This window comes from Rhinichthys klamathensis, unplaced genomic scaffold (assembly GCF_029890125.1).
Source record: "Rhinichthys klamathensis goyatoka isolate OS25496 unplaced genomic scaffold, OSU_Roscu_1.1 h1tg000001l_1, whole genome shotgun sequence".
NCBI lineage: Eukaryota > Metazoa > Chordata > Actinopteri > Cypriniformes > Leuciscidae > Rhinichthys > Rhinichthys klamathensis.
This window is the reverse complement of record NW_026606555.1, coordinates 564,165-585,955: the sequence shown is the minus strand read 5'-3', so window position 1 is coordinate 585,955 and position 21,791 is coordinate 564,165. Positions and strand designations below refer to the sequence as shown.

The window sequence follows — 21,791 nt, the reverse complement described above, 5'->3', positions numbered from 1 at the left end:
AGAACACATATAAAGGAAGCAGAGAACAAGAGGAACAGGTGAACACACTCAGACAAACGAGGACTCGACTAAACGAGGGAACAAGCAGGAACACAGGAGCACATGGCCAACACAAACAAACACAGAGACATGTGTTCAAGCACAGCACAAACACACAGGTGAAACTCGGGAATATCGTGCAAAAGTTCATTTATTTCAGTGATTCAACTTAAAAGGTGAAACTAATATATTATATAGACTCATTACATGCAAAGTGAGATATTTCAAGCCTTTATTTGTAATAATTGTGATGATTATGGCGTACAGCTTATGAAAACCCCAAATTCAAAATTAGAAAATTGTGAAAAGGTTTTCATATCTGTAAGCCACAATCATCACAATTATAACAAATAAAGGCTTGAAACAAACACAACACAGACAAAGCAGACACAGTGAGCACAACATCAGTCTATGTGGGATAAACTGTGGATCATTGCTTTGACACACACATTCAATGACAACATCTTTCAAATTACTTAGACACAAACACCACCAAAACTCGATGAACCTACAGGCCAATTTTATACTGTAATGTAAACATGGGTCATGTAACCTACTGCAGTGAATCACAAACAGTAGAGAGTAGGGCTGTCAACATGGCTGAAAAGATACATGCGAATTTCTTTCTTAAATATTAGCTAAATTTGATTCATATTATAAGATATTCAAATTCTGAAGGCAATACTTATTGTTAGAGAGAAAAAGTACAATATTGTCTCCTATGACAACAAGAGGGCGCAAGCGAGCACAATAAGCAAATATAAACCAAACTTTTAAAACGATTGTTCTTAAATAAATGATCATTTCCTTAATGTGCATGCAAGGAAAATTAGGTTACAGTAGTGCATAAAACTGTGTAAGTGCATCAGTGACCTAATGCACAAATGTTTTTGCATTCAAAAATGCAGTTTAAAAAAAAAAAATTATTCAAGGAATATTCGAAATTCACATTTTTATTTGACAGCCCTCATTGAGTTGAGTGTCATTCTTGTTTTGTAAAGAAATTGTACAAAACAAATCATTGTGTAATTCTGCCTGTTGTTGGTGTTTGTAGGTCATTGTTTCATGTGTTCAGTGACTGACTTCAGATCATTATGTTCATTATAACACCGACACAGGTTCTGGCGTCGGCTCGGCTGCAGAAGGTCCAAAACACATGATTTTATTCATCATTAAACGCCTTAGTGCTGAGCTTTTTTACAGATTGTGTCCTTCATAGGGACTGAATATGATCTTTACTCATCATGTCCTGTAGTTTGGCAGCATTATCAGGCCAGTGTCACTGTAACTGTGAGTGAGATGCAGGGATGGCGTGCTGATTCAGATCCCATGACCTCTCCGCCGTCTGTTCGGGAGTTCAGGAGGACTCATCCCAGCTTCTTCTCTCCTGTGAAGCTTTGCTCCATGTAGAAACATGATCTCTGGCGCACCGGTGGAGCTGAAAATGCTCTTCATGCACATGAATGCATGTAATATGTGGCAGATTCCTCCAGTTTTCACTCATCACTTCTCTGCTATCAGAGGCGGTGATAAATGTGTCAATTCAGCACATTCACGACAGCATGCAATTTGATTCACAATACTGAAAAATGACTCAACTGGTGATGCATGTATATTGTATTTTTATCAAAGCTATTTTTCACTTTTCACTTCAAATTTAAAACAAACGTAAATTATGGAGTCATTCATTATAAACGCGCCACCCCTGACTACTGGTGTGTGGGAAATACACCATACAAATACACTTACGTAACTCTCTTATTCGGCACAAATCCGAATACGTCTTGCGTGCTTGACGTTAATATATTTTGCTTTGGAATACAAGTCGCAGCGTGTTTCGGAGGATTTAAAAAGACATGATTTATATTGTGGAAAATATGGTAATTTATTGGTAAACCAGCAGAACTGCAGTGTTTTTCAAAGGGTTCGGAGCAAGACTCTGACAGGGCCGAGAACAATCCAGCACTGTTTACTCCGAGTGAGCCACAAAGCCACTTGAAGTCGTTTATTTTTAATGAGAGTTGCCTCTGGGAGTTGGTTTGCGGCGACACGAGCGGGCGATTGAACCCTGTCTAACGTGCCAGCACCGACTGCACATTACTCCTCGCTCTCACACAGCAGATGATGAGTACAGATAGCTATCAGACACCTCACAGCCCTCATTCACAGAATTTGCATAAAGCCAAGAAATGCGATTTCAGCCATTATGTATGCAGTATATTATTATATTATATTTATATTAGCCGTTATTTATGTAGTAGTTAAGCATGAACACACCAGAAATTGTCTTTAGTGGTGCTGTGTTAGTGGTAACTTACACAAACTCTGCTGGATAAACTTGAACATCGCTTAATAAGTGCCATGCAAATCAATAATTAATATGGATATACTTTTAACTTAGTATTAGGATAATACTTAAATTGTCTTTATTACACATTTGCAGCAATCAAATCTGTAAAACAAACACTAATTAAACATAATGATTCTTATTGTTTAGTTTACTTAATATATGGTAAATCACAGAAATATAACATTATGTAAATCACTTACTACACACAATTGTAAATAATGGCTAAAAGGGGTGACGATTTAATTCGATGGTCCACTTTAGAAATTCTACACACTTTTAATAACTACATGTCAACTAACTCTTATTAGACTGTCTGCTTAATATCTGCTAACTCTTAATTGTGATGCTGACATTATACTGACGATATGTAACTACATGTCAACTTATTCTAACCCGAACACTACCAGTCTACTAATACTCTAATCGGGGTTAATTATAGTTACTTATAGTTAGTAGAATGTCTAAAGTGGACCATCGAAGTAAAGTGCTGCCCTAAAAGACATTTACTGTACATTCAGTTAACCATTAATTATTGGCTTATTTCTGCATATTTATCCTTCAAATGTTTGATAAGTTGTAATTAAAATATGTTCATTTTAAAAATACAGAAACAAATTATTTCAAAAAGTAAAGGTCAATAAAGCTTTACTGTTGTAACAAATAAATGATATTTTATTATATGATATGATTAATATCATATTTTTAGATATGATGGTTTCATTATAAATATGGTGATTATCTCTAAGGTGGACACTCAACTTAATATATGATAATTAGCATCTAAATCTAATCATGTCATGTCAACAAAGCTGTTTATTATCATGATAATTATTGTGCCTTTCACACGAAATACCATACTTTTACATATTCTCCCCTTATTGAAAAACTTTTGCTTTATTTACCTTGAACAAAACTGAAAATCATTAACAAGGCCTTTGTTTCGAAATATGGTCATGATTCTCATTTGCTACATAAATATACATTATTTTAAAAAGCATTAAATATTAGATACAATTAAAGAGCACAATAAAGGGTTACCCATTTCTCTTCAATTGTATAGGTTTCATGATTTCACTTAATTAGACGTTTTATGTAACCATAAAGCGCAATCCAGGAAAATGAAAACTGTATTTGGGAAAAAATAAAATGGATTTCATAGGGCACTAATAATATACCGTAACCGTTTGAGTGTAATTGCAGTTGTTGGATTCAAGGTGGCAGCAGAATCCACACACACACACACACACACACACACACACACACACACACACACACACACACACACACACACACACACACACACACACACACACACACACACACACACACACACACACACACACACACACACACACACACTCACATCATTGACACTGACTGAGAGAAATAACAGATGTCACTGTCTGTCTCACACTCTTCTCTCACTCTCACACCCATCATTCGTGATCCTCCACAGACATTCACTCATCAGTCTTCCTCTTATACTCGGCTGTGTCTGTCATGTTCATGTGTTAAAGCCGTCGAGAGCATGGCCTCCACCTCCTCCAGTCCTGCTCTCTCTCTCTCGTGGCCTGTGTTCGCTGACATTCACCGGAGCACTGGATGGATTTGGTGGACTCCCACTGCGTTTTAAAATACCCCGTCAATATTTCCTGAAGCTGCTGTAATTGACTTTGAGGAAAAAGACCTTTACGTCTTTACATTTGATGGTTTTCTGCAACGCCCTCGACTCTCCCACAGGACAGACACAAGAGGATTGGATTTTTTGTCATGTCCGACTCAAACCCCACTCAGTGTATCTGTGCACCCTTAAATAGTTCATTTAAAAAGTCTTAAATCCAGGCTGTATAACACTAAAAGATCTAAAATCCTAAAAACCCTGAATTTCACAGAATTAAGCCTAAAAACACATTTTTTGGAAGTGTTTTCTTGATTTGTTTTGCTAAGTTTGTACCGTGCCTCAGAGACAATGCTATCTTGTCGAGTGGGTAACATAGTATAATCAGAAAGAGCTTTATTTTTAGTAACAGACTACAGCATTTTCTCCATCATGCAATATATTTTAAAATTAATTACATACCATTTAGCAACACAAGTCATCCAGCTTTTATTAATATGCTATTCTAATATCGATCTAGCAGTGTACGTTATAACATTATAACACACTCAAATGTATTTTTAGTATGACTGATTTGGCCTAGTTAAACAGTGCTGCTTTACCTCACAATTTTAATTCGTCAGTTAAAGTGACCTGTACGAGTAGCAGTTCAGAACTCTTTCATTCGAATCAAATTAAATCATGTGAATTTAAGTGATCAAATGTAACTTTAACAAAGTTCAAGTTCAGGGAAGAAAGAGGCGGACGTTAAACGTAACTTTAATCTTAGAATAAAGATAAACAGCAAAATGAAAGCGGAAGAGTGCAGCATATAAGTATAATAAAAACAGCAAGGTAAAATCTGAGGCACTGCACTACTTTATACCTCAGTAACGTTAATAAAACTTTAATACATCCACTCATCCATGAACGTGATTTCTGCCCGAGTCTCGTCGGCTGTGGAGGTGAAGACAACAACTCCCATGATTCCACGCTCATACCCAGCATCAAGCGCGCCTTTCTTACTGTTTTGAATAAGCGACCTCTACCGTCAAAACTTTAATTTAAGCACTAAAATTACTTAAACTGCATACTAAAACTTTAAGTCCCGCTGTAGTCAAAAATTGTATCCCTTAAAGGAGCTGTATGTAAGAAATGTATTTGAATTAATCATAAAATGGCCCTGATATGTCACTAGACATTGAGAAATCATGTTCATTTCAAATACTTATATCACTGACAACAGTAGTCCGGCCAGGATATTGTCATTTAAAAAGTGAAGTTGCAGCCCTCAACTGATGTTGATGTTGTCATGTTGTGTTTTGGTCTGATGCTCCTCCCTCCACCTATCTACCAATCACGAAGTCAGTAGTGTTGCGCCATCCGGGTTGCCAGCTCTGCTCTAGTTACCACAGCTGCAGCTACACACGTGTCGGATAAAAAAATGCAGTCGATCTGGCAACCTCGAGTCAGGGGGGAGGGGGAGGGGATACACCGCTCTACAGTAGCCGCGTTTCCACTGCCGGGCCAGGGCCGGGCCGTGCTAGTGCGTGCCAGGGCCAGTCGCGTTTCCACTGTCACTTCCGGGGCTTGATCGGGGCTTACTCGGGGCCAACGGCCAGGATTTCTGGCCCGTCGAATACCTTGGGCCAAAGCGGGCCAGCTCGGGCTAGAGGAGTGGTTACGAACAGAGGCGGGGATTACCTGAGTCGAGAGACAGCGCCGATGGATTCTGTCAGCATTAAAGACTTTTAAAATAATTTAACTCACTTTCATGTTTTAATGCCTTCTGTTTGTGATCCGATGTGGATTCTGATCACCGTATAAGGTAGAAATATTTATACGCGATGCAAAAGACTATGCGCGCTAACCATTACCATAGTAAACATAGTAAACGCTTGAAGATACGCATAGTAAAAAAACATGGTGAACGCTTGAAGAAGTCAGACCATTCATAAAGGCTATCACAATCATGTTTTTATTTTATCTGTCAGTAGCCTACATATACTACATAGTAGTCTCTTTATACCGGACTATCTACTTTTTTTTCGGGAGCTTCCTGTTTCTCTGACTGAAAATATATCTGTAGCTACTGGGAGTCGAGACTGTGCTAACGCTCCTCAGGTCGTTTTTTTGGTGGCATATAACATTATTTGTAGAAATTATCATTCTTTCTAAATGTGATATATGTCCTGTAACTACCAAATAAACAAAAAACAGCCTCGACTGAATAATGTAAGTGTGTCCTCTTTCTTTTTTGAAATAGACCTAACGGTCGTTTATTTCTGTGTGACTAATGTGCAACTTTGACATAAATTAATTCATTATGATCAATGTATCACTTTTTATTGTAAACCTGTGGTAAAACATCGATGCTTGGGTTTTAAATATTCAAGTAAACAACAAAAATGCCAGCAAACGGCCGCTTTTATCATGTTTGTTTTGCGATGCACGCTGTTTCCAGTGATTTCTTTCTGATTAGTTTTCTGGTAAAACTTCCATTTGTTGGTGAAATGATGGGTTAGTGTGACGTTCCAGAGAGGCGTGTTGCGGGCGTGTTTTAGTGACGCGCTGTGGAGCTTCTGGCCCGACAGTGGAAACGCAGGCCAGGTGCTACTGGCCCGAGGCTATTAGCCCGGCACGGCCCGTTTAAAGCCCTGGCCTAGCACTGGCCCGACAGTGGAAACGCGGCTATTAATTTGAAAGTGATTGCAGTACCGGTTTTGGCCACAATCTTACATACAGCTCCTTTAAAACTCATCTTTGATCACCAAAATGACATAAACGGTTTTTCCTTGAAAAAAAAATTCTTCATGCCTTAAAATATCTTGAATGTAACTCGACACCCTTGCCTCATTTAGTATACGCGGTTCTATGAATATGCAGATGAGCCCCGCCTCCACTCACTCACTCAGCTCAGAGATCCACTGGTTGACGATCACACGTTGATCTGATTGGTTACAAGGTCGTTTGTGACGTCAGAAACACCAGCGATTTCACACCGTGTTTTTGAGACTGTCTTTGGTTCACTGCAGTTTTAAGCAGAAAATACTCAGCAATGCTGTCGACTTATGAATTTACACATGGTGTGTCTTAAAGCATATTAAAAACACCACATAGACACATAAACAACATTTAAAAGCTGGATTTGCACCACAGGGGGACTTTAAGAACTATATAGACAAAAACTAAAACAATTACTGAAACTTTATCTAAACCTAAGGTGAAAACAGAAATTATAAAAAATAAAATCTAATTCAAAATATTAACAAGAACTATAATGGTATCTCAATGATACTACAACAAAACTGGTGTGAACAAAGCCCGAGGGAAGCGAGATGTGGTTAGAGATATTGATATGTTCAAATTGATTTAGTCATGGATGGAGGTGTGGAAATAGACGCATTAAATAACAGAGCGACCGATAAGAAGGATGCAAACTAAACATCTCAAACTGTCTTGCAGGGAATTAAAATAGCCAGCCTGGTCCGGATGTCCACATAATGACAGTCAGCTGTGCTGTGAACACCACTAAAAACACGGTTTTATCAGAGTCCTGGACACAGGCTGCTCTTTTCTTCTTTGTTTTGATCGCAGCAGCTCTTTTTAAAGAGTAGAGAGCATCTAAACCCCCTGCCAGCAGTCTGCTCTCTGCCAACGCTTCTGATTCCAGTTAGCGTCGACGTCTCTGGAGATCTGCTTTGCAATATGAAGATAATCTTCTCAAGGGACATTGACATGCTACTTGCCAAGCTGTTCCTGCTTTCATCTGACGTGCCTTGGGGTGTGTTGTACCTTATGCAAGAATAGGATCTTTATTTATCCCCACACATCCAGCACACATTTGCAGTGACTTTCAGGCAATGTCAGCAGGGAAAGACGGCGTGAGTTAAGGGCACGATGTTGACAGCTCATGTGAAGATCAAACCTGCCTTCAGTTACAGTAATAACAGTAATAACCAGCCTTAACCCCTATACCACACCACCCATGCTTTCCATCTAATGCCACACACACCTCTCTCAAACCTCGGGCACTTTAGGGGAGTTTAACCACCACTACAGAAACTAGCAAAGGAACTGCAACAAGGACTTGCATCTTCAGTGTTTTTGCTCTAGGAATTTTATAAAAGTTATAAAAACGTCATTTCTGAATGTTTTCTGAGCGTTCAAAACATCCAGTTTGCAAAAACTTTCATAACATTCTGACAGTGAAAATCCTTTTTGCAATTACTTTGATAGTTTCTGTAGCAAAAAGTGTTTTAAAAACAGGTTTTCTCGGTTATCTGAATGTCCTTTGAACGCTCTGAAACAAGTAGAGACAGTGAAAAAAATTTACCAACGTTTCGGGGTTGTATAAACAATGTATAAAACATTATGAAAGACCAGATAACTTTAAACAAACTTTCTTTTAGAGCTACTGAAAGAATGTGTTCCTTTATAACTTTGAGTCTTCAACTTTGACTTTGACTCCGGTTTTCAAACAGATGAACTGCATTATATAATGTTCGATCAATCTGACCTCTGACCTGTAATGCTGCCTGATCATAATCACACACTGTTCATCGCAGGCCAGAGGAGAACTGAGCGACTGAGCCTGGGTTCTCCTCTTGGCTTTTGGCTTCCTTAGTTGGGGACATTTATATTTAACAATATTATTATAACATTATTTTCCTGTTATCTCTGTAAAGCTGCTTTTAAACACTCTGTATTGTAAAAAGCGCTATAGAAATAAAGGTGACTCGACTTGAGAGAACCTTAAAAGAACGTTTCCTGTTAGCTGGATTTGTCTTCAAATTAACTAAACTAAATTCAGTGAGGTTTACTAAGACAAGTAACGAAAGAAAAAAATAAACTTTAAACATGTTAATATATTTCCTGAAAACATTTTATTTTATTATTATTTTTCAAATCATTTTAATTAGTTTTAAAACATTTTGTTTCAAGGATGTTTTGATATTTTTGCTGGAAAGCGAGACAAAATACAAATTAAGACATATTATTGTTATTATTATTTGCATTGTAACCTGCGTTGCTCTCTTGCAGATCCATTTTGATGGCTGGACAGATGAGTATGATTACTGGACCGACGCCGATAGCCCAGATATTCATCCTGCCGGCTGGTGCGCCAAAACCGGACATCCCCTGCAGCCTCCAATCAGTGAGTACATGCTACACACAGCCATCGGCCTTCCCATGACACGTGTGAAGCAGCAATACTATGAGGCCTTCGAAGACATTGACGTGATGCGATTCCAGCGGCAAGCAATTCAAAATTTAAAAATCAAACTGCACTCGCAACCAAATCAATAAAAAATCACAGCCAATCAGGAGAGAGTGTGGGCGGAGTCTCTCTGCAAACGCACTGCACTCGCAACCAAATCAATAAAAAATCACAGCCAATCAGAAGAACGTGTGGGCGGAGTCTCTCTGCAAACGCACTGCACTCGCAACCAAATCAATCAAAAATCACAGCCAATCAGAAGAGAGTGTGGGCGGAGTCTCTCTGCAAACGCACTGCACTCGCAACCAAATCAATCAAAAATCACAGCCAATCAGAAGAGTGTGTGGGCGGAGTCTCTCTGCAAATGCTCTGCACTCGCAACCAAATCAATCAAAAATCACAGCCAATCAGGAGAGAGTGTGGGCGGAGTCTCTCTGCAAACGCACTGCACTCGCAACCAAATCAATCAAAAATCACAGCCAATCAGAAGAGAGTGTGGGCGGAGTCTCTCTGCAAATGCTCTGCACTCGCAACCAAATCAATCAAAAATCACAGCCAATCAGGAGAGAGTGTGGGCGGAGTCTCTCTGCAAACGCACTGCACTCGCAACCAAATCAATCAAAAATCACAGCCAATCAGAAGAGCGTGTGGGCGGAGTCTCTCTGTAAACGCACTGCACTCGCAACCAAATCAATCAAAAATCACAGCCAATCAGGAGAGAGTGTGGGCGGAGTCTCTCTGCAAACGCACTGCACTCGCAACCAAATCAATCAGAAATCACAGCCAATCAGAAGAGTGTGTGGGCGGAGTATCTGTAAACATCCTGCACTCGCAACCAAATCAATCAGAAATCACAGCCAATCAGAAGAGAGTGTGGGCGGAGTCTCTATGCAAACGCACTGCACTCGCAACCAAATCAATAAAAAATCACAGCCAATCAGGAGAGAGTGTGGGTGGAGTCTCTCTGCAAACGCACTGCACTCGCAACCAAATCAATAAAAAATCACAGCCAATCAGGAGAGAGTGTGGGCGGAGTCTCTCTGCAAATGCACTGCACTCGCAACCAAATCAATCAAAAATCACAGCCAATCAGAAGAACGTGTGGGCGGAGTCTCTCTGCAAACGCACTGCACTCGCAACCAAATCAATCAAAAATCACAGCCAATCAGAAGAGAGTGTGGGCGGAGTCTCTCTGCAAACGCACTGCACTCGCAACCAAATCAATCAAAAATCACAGCCAATCAGGAGAGAGTGTGGGCGGAGTCTCTCTTCAAACGCACTGCACTCGCAACCAAATCAATCAAAAATCACAGCCAATCAGAAGAGAGTGTGGGCGGAGTCTCTCTTCAAACGCACTGCACTCGCAACCAAATCAATCAAAAATCACAGCCAATCAGGAGAGAGTGTGGGCGGAGTCTCTCTGCAAACGCACTGCACTCGCAACCAAATCAATCAAAAATCACAGCCAATCAGGAGAGAGTGTGGGCGGAGTCTCTCTGCAAACGCACTGCACTCGCAACCAAATCAATCAAAAATCACAGCCAATCAGGAGAGAGTGTGGGCGGAGTCTCTCTGCAAACGCACTGCACTCGCAACCAAATCAATCAAAAATCACAGCCAATCAGGAGAGAGTGTGGGCGGAGTCTCTCTGCAAACGCACTGCACTCGCAACCAAATCAATCAAAAATCACAGCCAATCAGGAGAGAGTGTGGGCGGAGTCTCTATGCAAATGCACTGCACTCGCAACCAAATCAATCAAAAATCACAGCCAATCAGGAGAGAGTGTGGGCGGAGTCTCTCTGCAAACGCACTGCACTCGCAACCAAATCAATCAGAAATCACAGCCAATCAGAAGAGTGTGTGGGCGGAGTATCTGTAAACATCCTGCACTCGCAACCAAATCAATCAGAAATCACAGCCAATCAGAAGAGAGTGTGGGCGGAGTCTCTATGCAAACACACTGCACTCGCAACCAAATCAATCAGAAATCACAGCCAATCAGAAGAGAGTGTGGGCGGAGTCTCTATGCAAACATCCTGCACTCGCAACCAAATCAATCAGAAATCACAGCTAAAAATACACACTGAGTGACTGATACAATCTTAGTCACTGAATACACTTGTTTGTTCGCAGTTTGAATGTTCTTGTTCCCTTTAATTTATTTCAAATATTCAATTCAATTCACATATATTTGTATAGCGGTTTTCACTATACATATTGTTTCAAAGCAGCTTTACAGAAAATACATGTCTGCATTACAATTTAGAGTGAGGATGTGAACTATCTATTGTCACTTTCAGTACAGATATGAAGGTCATGCAAAATTATAAACTCACATTCAATTCTTTTAACATTAAAGAAAGCACATAATCAGCATCTGAGATTATTAGTGTATGTTGTTGTTCAAGCCGTGACGTCGCAGAAATGTATCGTTGTCGCGGCTAGTCAGAACAAAAACTCTGATTAACATGGAAAACACACATTTTATGACCCAAGCAAAGGAAATGCTGAACTGTCCCAACTGGTGGTTGTAGATACAGGCACATGACCATGAATACACTGGCAAACAAGGAGGATTAATTACACACACCTGGATGACATCAGTAACCATAGTAACAAATGAGGTGTTCGTGAACCGTGAACACAGACTAAGTACATATTTAATTCAATACTGCAAATATCAATAATTGTGTCTACTTAAAGTGGACAATGTATTAGTGTTTTATGTACTTATTATATACTGTGTCCTATTAACATCTGAATTAATTGTCCTTCTCATTGGCAATGCGCTATTTGTGTGACGTATGGAGATGGTGCCTAATTAACGTCTTCCCAATGGGTCTCTGACGAGCTTCAGGGTCCTTTAGGAGTGCTCTTCCTTCAATATTTCTTTCAAATAATCAACAACAAAAGCTACTGACTAAGACTAGGTTATTTGCATTGTATGGGTAATGCAGTGCAAATGTTTGGATATTTTAGATAGATGTTTTAGATTAGGGTTTTTTTATAGTACTGACTATTTTCATGAAAACTACAACTGTTCAGTTAATAGCCACTCTGACAGTGCCCTGTATCATATCTGTGAACAGACCGACTGCCTCAGACCCTCTACATGACAGCCATTTTCCTTGTTTAATGGACAATTGTAGCCTGGAGAAGTAATTATGTGGATATAAAGAGGGATGGAGGTCTTCCTCTCCTGTCAGTATCTTCTATTAGCTCCAGAGGATGATGGGAAAATGCTGTTGAACAATAAGCTTTTCGTTAGTCAGTCTGGCTGATAATCGTCTTCTCATTCTCGTTCCCCTCCTCTGTGTCCATGGAAACAGATTGGAGGAATGTTTAGAAATCAGAAACTGGCATCAGGATGTGACCGACTTGCTGAGAGAGAGAGAGAGAGAGAGAGAGAGAGAGAGAGAGAGAGAGAGAGAGAGAGAGAGAGAGAGAGAGAGAGAGAGAGAGAGAGAGACAAAATGAGTGTGAGAAAAACCAGTGAAGGACAATATATCCATATGAGTATACATCAGATTGTGTATGTCTATATATTCTTTAAATATCTATATCTGAGTCTTTATGCATTCTACATACATTTATATGTAGGCCTACTGTATTAATACTTAATATGATTTGGTTTTATCTCAACTTTTCATTAAATCTTATTTGGGTCAAAATATTTGGTCATTGCAGAAATGATGCCACAACCTCTTAATTTGCATACAAATGTGAAGAAATAATTTCACACAATAAATATTGTAATAGTTTATATTCTTTTTTGAGATTTTTTTTTTTTTTTTTTTTATGATGGAATTTTATACTTTTTTTGTAGATTGAAAGTCTTTGTCTGGGGCAAGGGTAAAATAATTAAATCTAAAGTAATAAAAGATGACCTTCATATAACAAAAAGAAAGAAAAAAAACATTTAATTAAATAATAAATTAACTCCTGTGCCCAAAGGTGAAGAAACACCCATATACTGTATGCATATTTCATTTAATTTTATTAGGGGTTTAAGCTTGTATCGCTGCAACCCTGTTGTAATTGTCTAAAATTTCCTAGGATCAGGATTCTCACCTAAAAGTGATCAGGCAGACCGAACCGTAAGTCATATAGGCTTGTAACTTGGCGGGCTGGTAGTTGTTACACTGTCTACACCGTCACCGAGATCGGCCTGACGGGGGCGCTGCTGCGGTCAAAGGTCTGAAACTGCTCATAACTCCTAAGCCGTCAGGCGTAGGCTCAAGTGTCTTATATCGTTGGAATCCTTGGCTCAGATTCGATTGTCGAAATGTTCAGTATTTTGGATTTTGTAAAAAAAAAAATCTACTTTTGTGAACTAGTTCTAGGTTTTTGTCCTGATAAAAACCAAACCAGTGCAGCAAGATTCTCTGGAGTCTGATTGTCAATAATTATATATATATATAAAAAAAAAATACTATTCGATGGGGCCCGCCAATGTTCGAAGTGGGAGGAGCCATGTTTACTAAAATGGCTGTAACTCATTAACGAAATGAGATATGTTACGCGGCAACTGGCCACTTGGTGACGCTATAACATGGAAAAAAAACATAAAAATGGCTATAGCTACGCAACCCTGAGTCTAATTGACTTTTGCATGCGGTGTCTTAAAGGGTTAGTTCACCCAAAAATGAAAACTCTTGTCAGTAATTACTCACCCTCATGTTGTTCAACCCCGTAAGACTTTCGTTCATCTTCGGAACACAAATAAAGATATTTCTGATTAAATCTGAGAGCTGGATCACTCCTCCATAGGCTTCTTAAGGGATCGAAACTGGCCGGCCCAAAAGTTATGAAAAACATCTTTAAAATAGTCCGAGTGACTACAGTGCCTCAACCTTAAGTTTATCAAGCGACGAGAATACTTTTTGTGCGCAAAAATAACGACTTTATTCAACTAATCATTTCCTTCTCTGTACGGCCGTGATATTTCACGTAGTGAAACTACGCAAAGATTCTAGGTTGTACGTCACGCATCACACACATGACCAGCGTCGGCCAATAGTGAGCCTACGTGTGACGTGCAACCTAGAAGCTTTGCGCAATATCTCTTCGTGAAATATCACGGCCCACTGAGAAGGAAATGAATAGTTAAATAAAGTCGTTATTTTTGTTTGTTTTTTGCGCACAAAAAGTATTCTCGTCGCTTGATAAACTTAAGGTTGAGCCACTGTAGTCACTTGGACTATTTTAACGATGTCTTTCATAACTTTTGGGCCGGCCAGTTTCGATCCCTTAAGAAGCCTATGGAGGATTGAGACGGCTCTCAGATTTAATCAAAAATATCTTAATTTGTGTCCCGAAGATGAACGAAAGTCTTACGGGGTTGAACAACATGAGGGAGAGTAATTACTGACAGAGTTTACATTTTTTGGGTGAACTATCCCTTTAAGGTGCCAAGACTGACTTTGAGGACGTTCGCGCATCTCGAAAAACGTGTCTGGCTGCGACTGATAAAGTTTGCGCAGCTGTCACGGTTACCGGAGGCCGATCTGAACGAAACTCGCAGACTCTAGAGGCCTGTGAGAAATTCCCATGAAATCGTCCACCGGAGGGCGCCTGCGCATTTTTCACGTGCGTAAAGGATTGTATATCTCACGATTTTTCGCACACGCCCACGACATTCGTACCACATGGTAGATCTCCTCATTTAGAGTTTTTGGCTCAACCTTGATAAAACCCCTGCGGCCCCCCTCGGGACTCTCTAGGTCAATAATTATCAAAAAATAAAATAATAACTTTGGCCTTTGGATAGCTATACCTGGAGCATTTAGAAAATAGGCGTAGCCAATTCCACCCAAAAGCCCATAATTCCTAAACGAAAACGAAGATAGGTGAGAGCATGTGACATATGATTCTCAGCAAGCATGCATCTTTTATGGGTATCGGCCCATAGTTGGGGCTATAACTGTTAGAAAGCTTTAAAACCATATTTTGCTCTGTAAATTGCCTGTATTGGCTGTAAATGGTCTATTCCATCAATGATCTTGGTGGTTACAGGCTAGTTAAAGAAAACATAATACCTTTTTACGCTTGTGCTTAAAGGCCTTAAAACGCTTGAACCCCGATAACTGCTGCTGAATATGATGAAGACAACAAATTAATTAAGTAAGTATAATAAAAAATGTAATAGCAAATAGGTTTAAACAGAAATTAAATCTATCTTAATCAATAGTTTATAATAAATCCAAAGTATTGTATCTAATAAGAAAGAAGGACCCAAAATAAATAAGACACTTGCAGAATGAAAGGAGAGATAGAAGAGAAGAAGCAGAAGTGAAGAACAAAATAAGAGCAACGACTAAACTTGTGTTTTGGTCTGATAAGAAAAGGTCAAACAGACTTATCCATTATTTCATAGTTGGTGTAACGGCTAGGTCGGCGTGACCGGTCAAATATAGACGAGGTGTGGTTTTGACACCGTTAAGACCTTTAAGAGAAAATCGCAGATCTTGTATTATCTCATGTCTGGAGAGATGGAAACAGATATATTTTGATACAAAGGTACATCACGTAATCAATTCTGATGGGAAATTGATCTTACAGCACAGAAGAGACACTAAAGACCTTAACATTTGGAAATAGTCAAACATTTCAGAGCAATTAGTAGAAAATATATAAACTATTGGTAACACTTTACAATAAGGATCATTAGTTAATGTATTAACTAATATGAACTAACAATGAGCAATACATTTGTTACAGTATTTATTCATCTTTGTTAATGTTAGTTCATGTTCGTTCACAGTCCATTAACTAATGTTAACAAATACAACCTTTGATTTCAATAACGTATTAGTGAATATTAACTAAGATTAATAAATATATTGTTCATTCTTAGTTCATGTTAACTAAGGTAGTTTATCAGAAATTGATCAGAATAACCATGCGAACATGGGACGCAAGTGGCAGTATTTCCCACCATCCTCATCTGTATTAGGCCATTTAAACTATACTGGGATCACAACACTACCAGCCTTGAGCTGCCAATAGTGGAGGACGGGGAAGGCAAAGAGGGAGTGAGACGCCAGTGGCCATATTACCCACTCTCCTCTTCAGACCAGCCTATTATGTGTGAATACAGAGGGAACTACTTCCTCCGTCCCCCCCGGACCAGAAAGGGCAACGGATGAGAAAGCGAGACGCCCCTATACAAATATTGGAGGATACTGATACCATCTTCATATTTTGTATTGAAGCGTGGGACGCGATAGAGTCTTTCATCCACCACTATATAGCTATGTGAAACCAGGCACATCAATATGATCTCCATCTGCTGCTAGCTAGGCTTGAGATGAGTAAGTTGTTCATTTTCCATTCTACCTATTCTGGTACAGCCCAGCCGCTTACAGAGGAGACGTATCCATGCTGCTAACTCACTCACACACGCGAAGCACGACAGCGGGACGCCATCTGAAAAAACACACTTATAGTATCTCTACCATAAAAACGGAGAAGGCAACAGATAAAGAAAAGTGGAGCAGCGTTTTATGTACCTCAACCACTACCTACCCGTAAGTGTGTAGTGAGTGACTCCAAGGGAAGCACAATAGCACAAAAGTGGGATGTTTTGTTGCCACTTTCTTCACCTGAAGTAGTCAGTAGAGAAAAACTCCAGCTCAGATATACAGTACTGTGGCACATTAGTATTTTCACTCCCCCAAAAATGGTTTTAAGCCAGGTACTTGTATCTTTTGCTGTAGTGTGTCAGTAGGAAATATCAGTTTACATTTCCAAACAGTAATTTTGCCATTAATTGTTATAATCCAGTGAGATTTTCGTATGCACAAGGAGTCTGACAACAGCCAGTATGATCCACATGGAAATCTGATCTCACCATAATCAAGTGTCCATCTGTGATTACATGAAGAAACAGAAACAACTGAGACAGACTAGATCCAGGAGAACTGTGGCAACGTCTCCAAGACACTTGAAGAAACCTTCCTCCAAAGCTACAGTTTAGCTTTAGGCACGTGTGTAAAAATGCTGTAAAGTAAGGATGCTTTCAAAAATAATGTCATAAATGGATTTTATTCATCAATTAACAATTAACAAATCAGTATTTGGTGTGACCGCCCTTTGCTTTTAAAAGCTTTTGTCCAGGTACACTTGCAGATAGTTTTTCAGGTAGCTTTAAAGGAAGGTTTCTTCACACATCGTGTGTATCATCACCCGTAATGAAACAGGGACATGGCGTGACACACCTCCTAAAGCTCTTTCTATCCATTTTGCTTGATATCACACACAGACAGACACTCAGCTGAGATTTCATACGCACACAAGAAAAAAGCGGCTTCCTGAAGACAAAGAAGCTAATGCCGTGCTCTTCAGGCACCCTTTCATAGCCTGTCTAAACCTGTGACGTCACCTCACTGCGGCAGCCAATCAAGACGGCGTGTGTTGGGACGTGCTTTAGACACGTGCTTCAGTGTGTCAGCACCATGATGCAGAGTAGAGGTCTGCACGGAGCACCCGGGACCCGACAGTATCAGTCCGGGTCGGGTCCCAATCTATTACTTCGGGTCCCGGGTCTGTTTGACATTGTGTGTAATACCCGAGTCGATCTGACACCCGGCCGTGATCAGTGTCAGTCAGCACTGCTTGAGTGTTTTTTCTAACTCGCAACTTGTAAAATTAAGATAAGAAAAGTGTGAACCGGGAAAATAAGGTTAAATAAACACAAATTGCGCTAAAAAGCTCTTCAGCTTGCGCTAGGAAGCTAACGCGTATGCGCAGTCTCAAACGCGCCATGTTTCTATGACAACCAGAGCTTCTGCAGTGACACAATGACTTTACCAATTGATGATTGGCTCTTTTACTTAAAAGGCGGGACTTATTCCGCCAAATCGCGCTTTACACTTTCTCCCATTTTTATAATAATATGAATGAACCGTCTCATTTAATCTTAAAGTTCTCGGCGGCCATGGCACTGAACGGGCAAGCGTTATTATAGTTCAAAAGGGCAAACAGTCAAAGTTATTATGCGAGTTAACTCGTGTCGAAATGCAAATCTGCAGTCACATTTGTCATCCGTCACCGTCACATCGAGTGGGAAGCTGAAATAATGAGTGGATTAAGCGTGGATAGATCTGTCTTGTCGGAGGATTTTGCATCAGTCGGTCAGGCACAAGGAAGGGAGACGACGGCTAATGTTAATAAAATTAGGAAAGACAAAAAGTTGTATTTTTTGTAACTGGTTTATTGACTTGTTAATAGGAATTTAGTGTGGAATACGTGACAATCGGGGCCAGTCGGGTCTGTGTCTTCTTCCCGCCAGCTTTCAAATAATAGACGATCCGGGTCCGGTCCGGGTTGTACATTTATCAGAGGCGGACAGAGTACAGAGCTTTGTTACTTGAGTAAAAGTACAGATACCCCTTGCTAAATTTTACTCAAGTACAAGTAAAAGTACTACAGTCAGATGTCTACTTAAGTAAAAGTACTAAAGTACTTGTTTTTAAAAGTACTTGAGTATCAAGAGTACAAGAGTAGATTTTCTAATGTAAGGGTGACGCTGCCTATAAAGCACCTAAAAGCTGTCACAAAGAACCGGCAAAAGGAATGATTATGAATATGTAAAATATAGCAAGGAGATATTTTAATTGTTTAATAAACACTTGTTAATAAACAAGTGTTTTCTTTGTCAGTGTCGGCTAGGATAAAGTTGACGATGCTGACTCGCGATCTTCAGTAGTGAACACGCCAGAGAGAACTGCATATTTCATACGGATTACATAAGCAGAGAGCAGTCTGTAGTCGGTTTTCTTTCATTTTGAATTGTTCTGTTTAAAAGTAGACATGTGAGGCAAGTAGGCTACCTTATACGCTGAGTTTCGGTTCATTTATGAGACGAGATCCAGTTCACGTGCCGGCGCCTCTGTTTCTTATCTATCGTCTGCTATTTACTTCTTATTTATTAAACCCAGGCAATTGGTTGATGAAACATTGATTAAAATTAAGATACAATTAATGCAAAACGAAATTCAGGTTAAAGAAAGGTTTTGTGTTTTCTGTTTGATGTCTCTGTGAAAGTTTTAAAACATTTTTTTATGCCGCTTTCAGAGCGCTCACGTCCGTAATGGAGAACACGTCCATAGCATTGTTTTTTCCTCATAAATGCAAACCGAAAAATAAAATAAAACAAAATTAATATTTTATGTACTGTGGAGACTGAGCATCAACCCTTCTTCATTCGCTGGGTAGTAGCCTACTTTGGTTTGCGCAGTGTAATTCACATAATCAGTAAAAATATATTTTGCCTCCTAAAGTTTTTTTTTTTTTTTTTAAGAAATCAGAAATCCCTCGTGGCCACGCCACTGCCACATTTGAACCTGACTGTGTTAAACACACCGCATACTCAAGAACATCACAGGAAATGCTTGGCTTACATTAATGTGTAATATAAAATCTGACCATGGAGTTGACTTTGGCGGAAAGCTGAAAGTGATTGCTGATAGGCTGTCCCAATCAGTGGCGCCTGCACAATCCAATTACGTTTGAGAGGGAAACAACAAATTGAGGGTTTCCGAGATTTTTCTTTTTTTTCTTTTTTACTCGTGTACTCACGGTTATGGGTAGAAATGTAGTGGAGTAAAGAGTACAATATTTGCCTCTCAAATGTACTTGAGTAAAGTCATGAGTACTCCCCAAAAATGATACTCGAGTAAAGTACAGATCCCTCAAAAATGTACTTAAGTACTGTACTCAAGTAAATGTACTCCGTTACTGTCCGGCTCTGACATTTATGGCAATTCTCGGATCTGCACGGGTCCGGGTCCAGCTTTTGAAATAATAGACGGGTCCGGGTCGGTTCCATGAATTTTTGGACCCGTGTAGACCTGTAATGCAGAGGCGAAGGTCCACTTCAAAAGAGGGAACCCAGCCAAAAGAAGTGAAAACTCTAACTTTTTTCACAGTTGACAGCTGTGGGATTCTTACAGCTGTGTTTGATTTATTCTATGTTTTACATTTTATTTGGATGATTTTATATAGTCTAGTTGATATGATGTTTAAAGTTAGGGTAGGCAATTTTGAAAAGGCAAGCAATAGCAAGCTAGCTTTGAAAGCATTCCTCCTTCCCTTCAGCACGCTCTCCAAAGCCACGCCTCCTTCAAAGCACATGACCGCACACAGTCTGCAACGCGTCTCAAAGCTCACAACATTACAATAATAATGAACATAAACAACTTAAAGAGCTCTGACATGTACCGACCGATTGCTGCAGATTCATTTCGTTCATTGTAATAGTGTTGCCATAGAATGGCATGAATCTGAGGACGTGAACCGTTCGAGTAGAACGCCATGGGTTCATCTCTTAATTACGGTAATTAGGACATGGCATGAACGCAGCATCAGCTCGTTGTTGTTTTGCTTTAGGAGGAACTGTAAAAGGCTGCTGCTGTTTATCGCGCTGTGAAACGCGCTGATGACCCAGACAGCAACACAGTGTCGGCCCAGATCTGGGCCGTGTGGAATCTGGTTTATCAGATGTGGGCCGGATCTGGGCCGACACTGTGTTGCTGTCTGTGATGTGGTGTGATTTCTGTGAGCATGTTCGTGTAGGTGTGGAAATGCAAAGGTTGACGGACAGGTAGGACATCGTATCATCGAATTCGGACCGACACACGGACATAGCCATCCATAAAAGTCTTGTCTTTAAAAAAAAAATATATATATATATATATATATATATATATATATATATATATATATATTCACACATTAAATTGAATTCCTCTGATATTTTCTGATCTCAGGTTAAAGGGATACTCCACTTTTTTTGGAAATAGGCTCATTTTACAACTCTCCCAGAGTTAAACTGTCGAGTTTTACCGTTTTTGAATCCATTCAGCCGATCTCCGGTTCTGGCGGTACCACTTTTAGCATAGCTTAGCATACATCATTGAAGTGCACTTTTAGCATTTCTCAAAAAAAATTACCAAAGAGTTTCGATATTTTTCCTATTTAAAACTTGACTCTTCTGTAGTTACATCGTGCACTAAGACCGACGGAAAATGTAAAGTTGCGATTTTCTAGGCTGATATGGCTAGGAACTATACTCTCATTCCTGCGTAATAATCAAGAAACTTCACTGCCGTACCATGAGTGCAGCAGGCGTAATGATTAGGGCTGACAGTTAAACGCGTTATTAACGGCATTAACGCAAACCCATTTTAACAGCGTTAATTTTTTTATCGCACGATTAACGGCCTTTTTGGCCTAGCAAACTTTGTAGGTTTTTTTCACATGCTTTTGCAACTGGACGGCATGCGGGCGTTTTGAAAATGCAAGCGGATCTACAAAACAACAGGCACGCTGCACACACTTGTTTGGGTTTGCGAGCCGGATGCGCGAGCGCGAATCTCTCTGCTCGCGCGCGGAATATAATGTGCCGAGCACGAATCTCTCTGCTCGAGTCGCGCGCTCTCAGATACACGCTGCTCTTGTAAGAATTTTCTCTGGGCTCACTCAGAGAATATGCCTGCACTTAAAACGTGTTCAGTGCAATCGCGAATCTCTCCTCTTCCCCAGCTAACAATTTTAGGTTATAAGAACGTTTTCATAACGT

At 39.8% G+C, this 21,791-nt stretch overlaps 1 protein-coding gene across 2 annotated transcripts in view; it reads left to right on the top strand.

The window, feature by feature from the left end:
* The window catches only part of l3mbtl3 (L3MBTL histone methyl-lysine binding protein 3), a 102,482-nt gene that overhangs the window by 56,930 nt on the left and 23,761 nt on the right, over positions 1 to 21,791 (top strand). For both annotated transcript variants that reach the window (XM_056259251.1, XM_056260051.1), the window contains one exon: positions 9,030 to 9,144. In XM_056259251.1, coding sequence (XP_056115226.1) covers positions 9,030 to 9,144 — 115 coding nt within the window. The remainder of the gene's footprint in view (positions 1 to 9,029; positions 9,145 to 21,791) is intronic.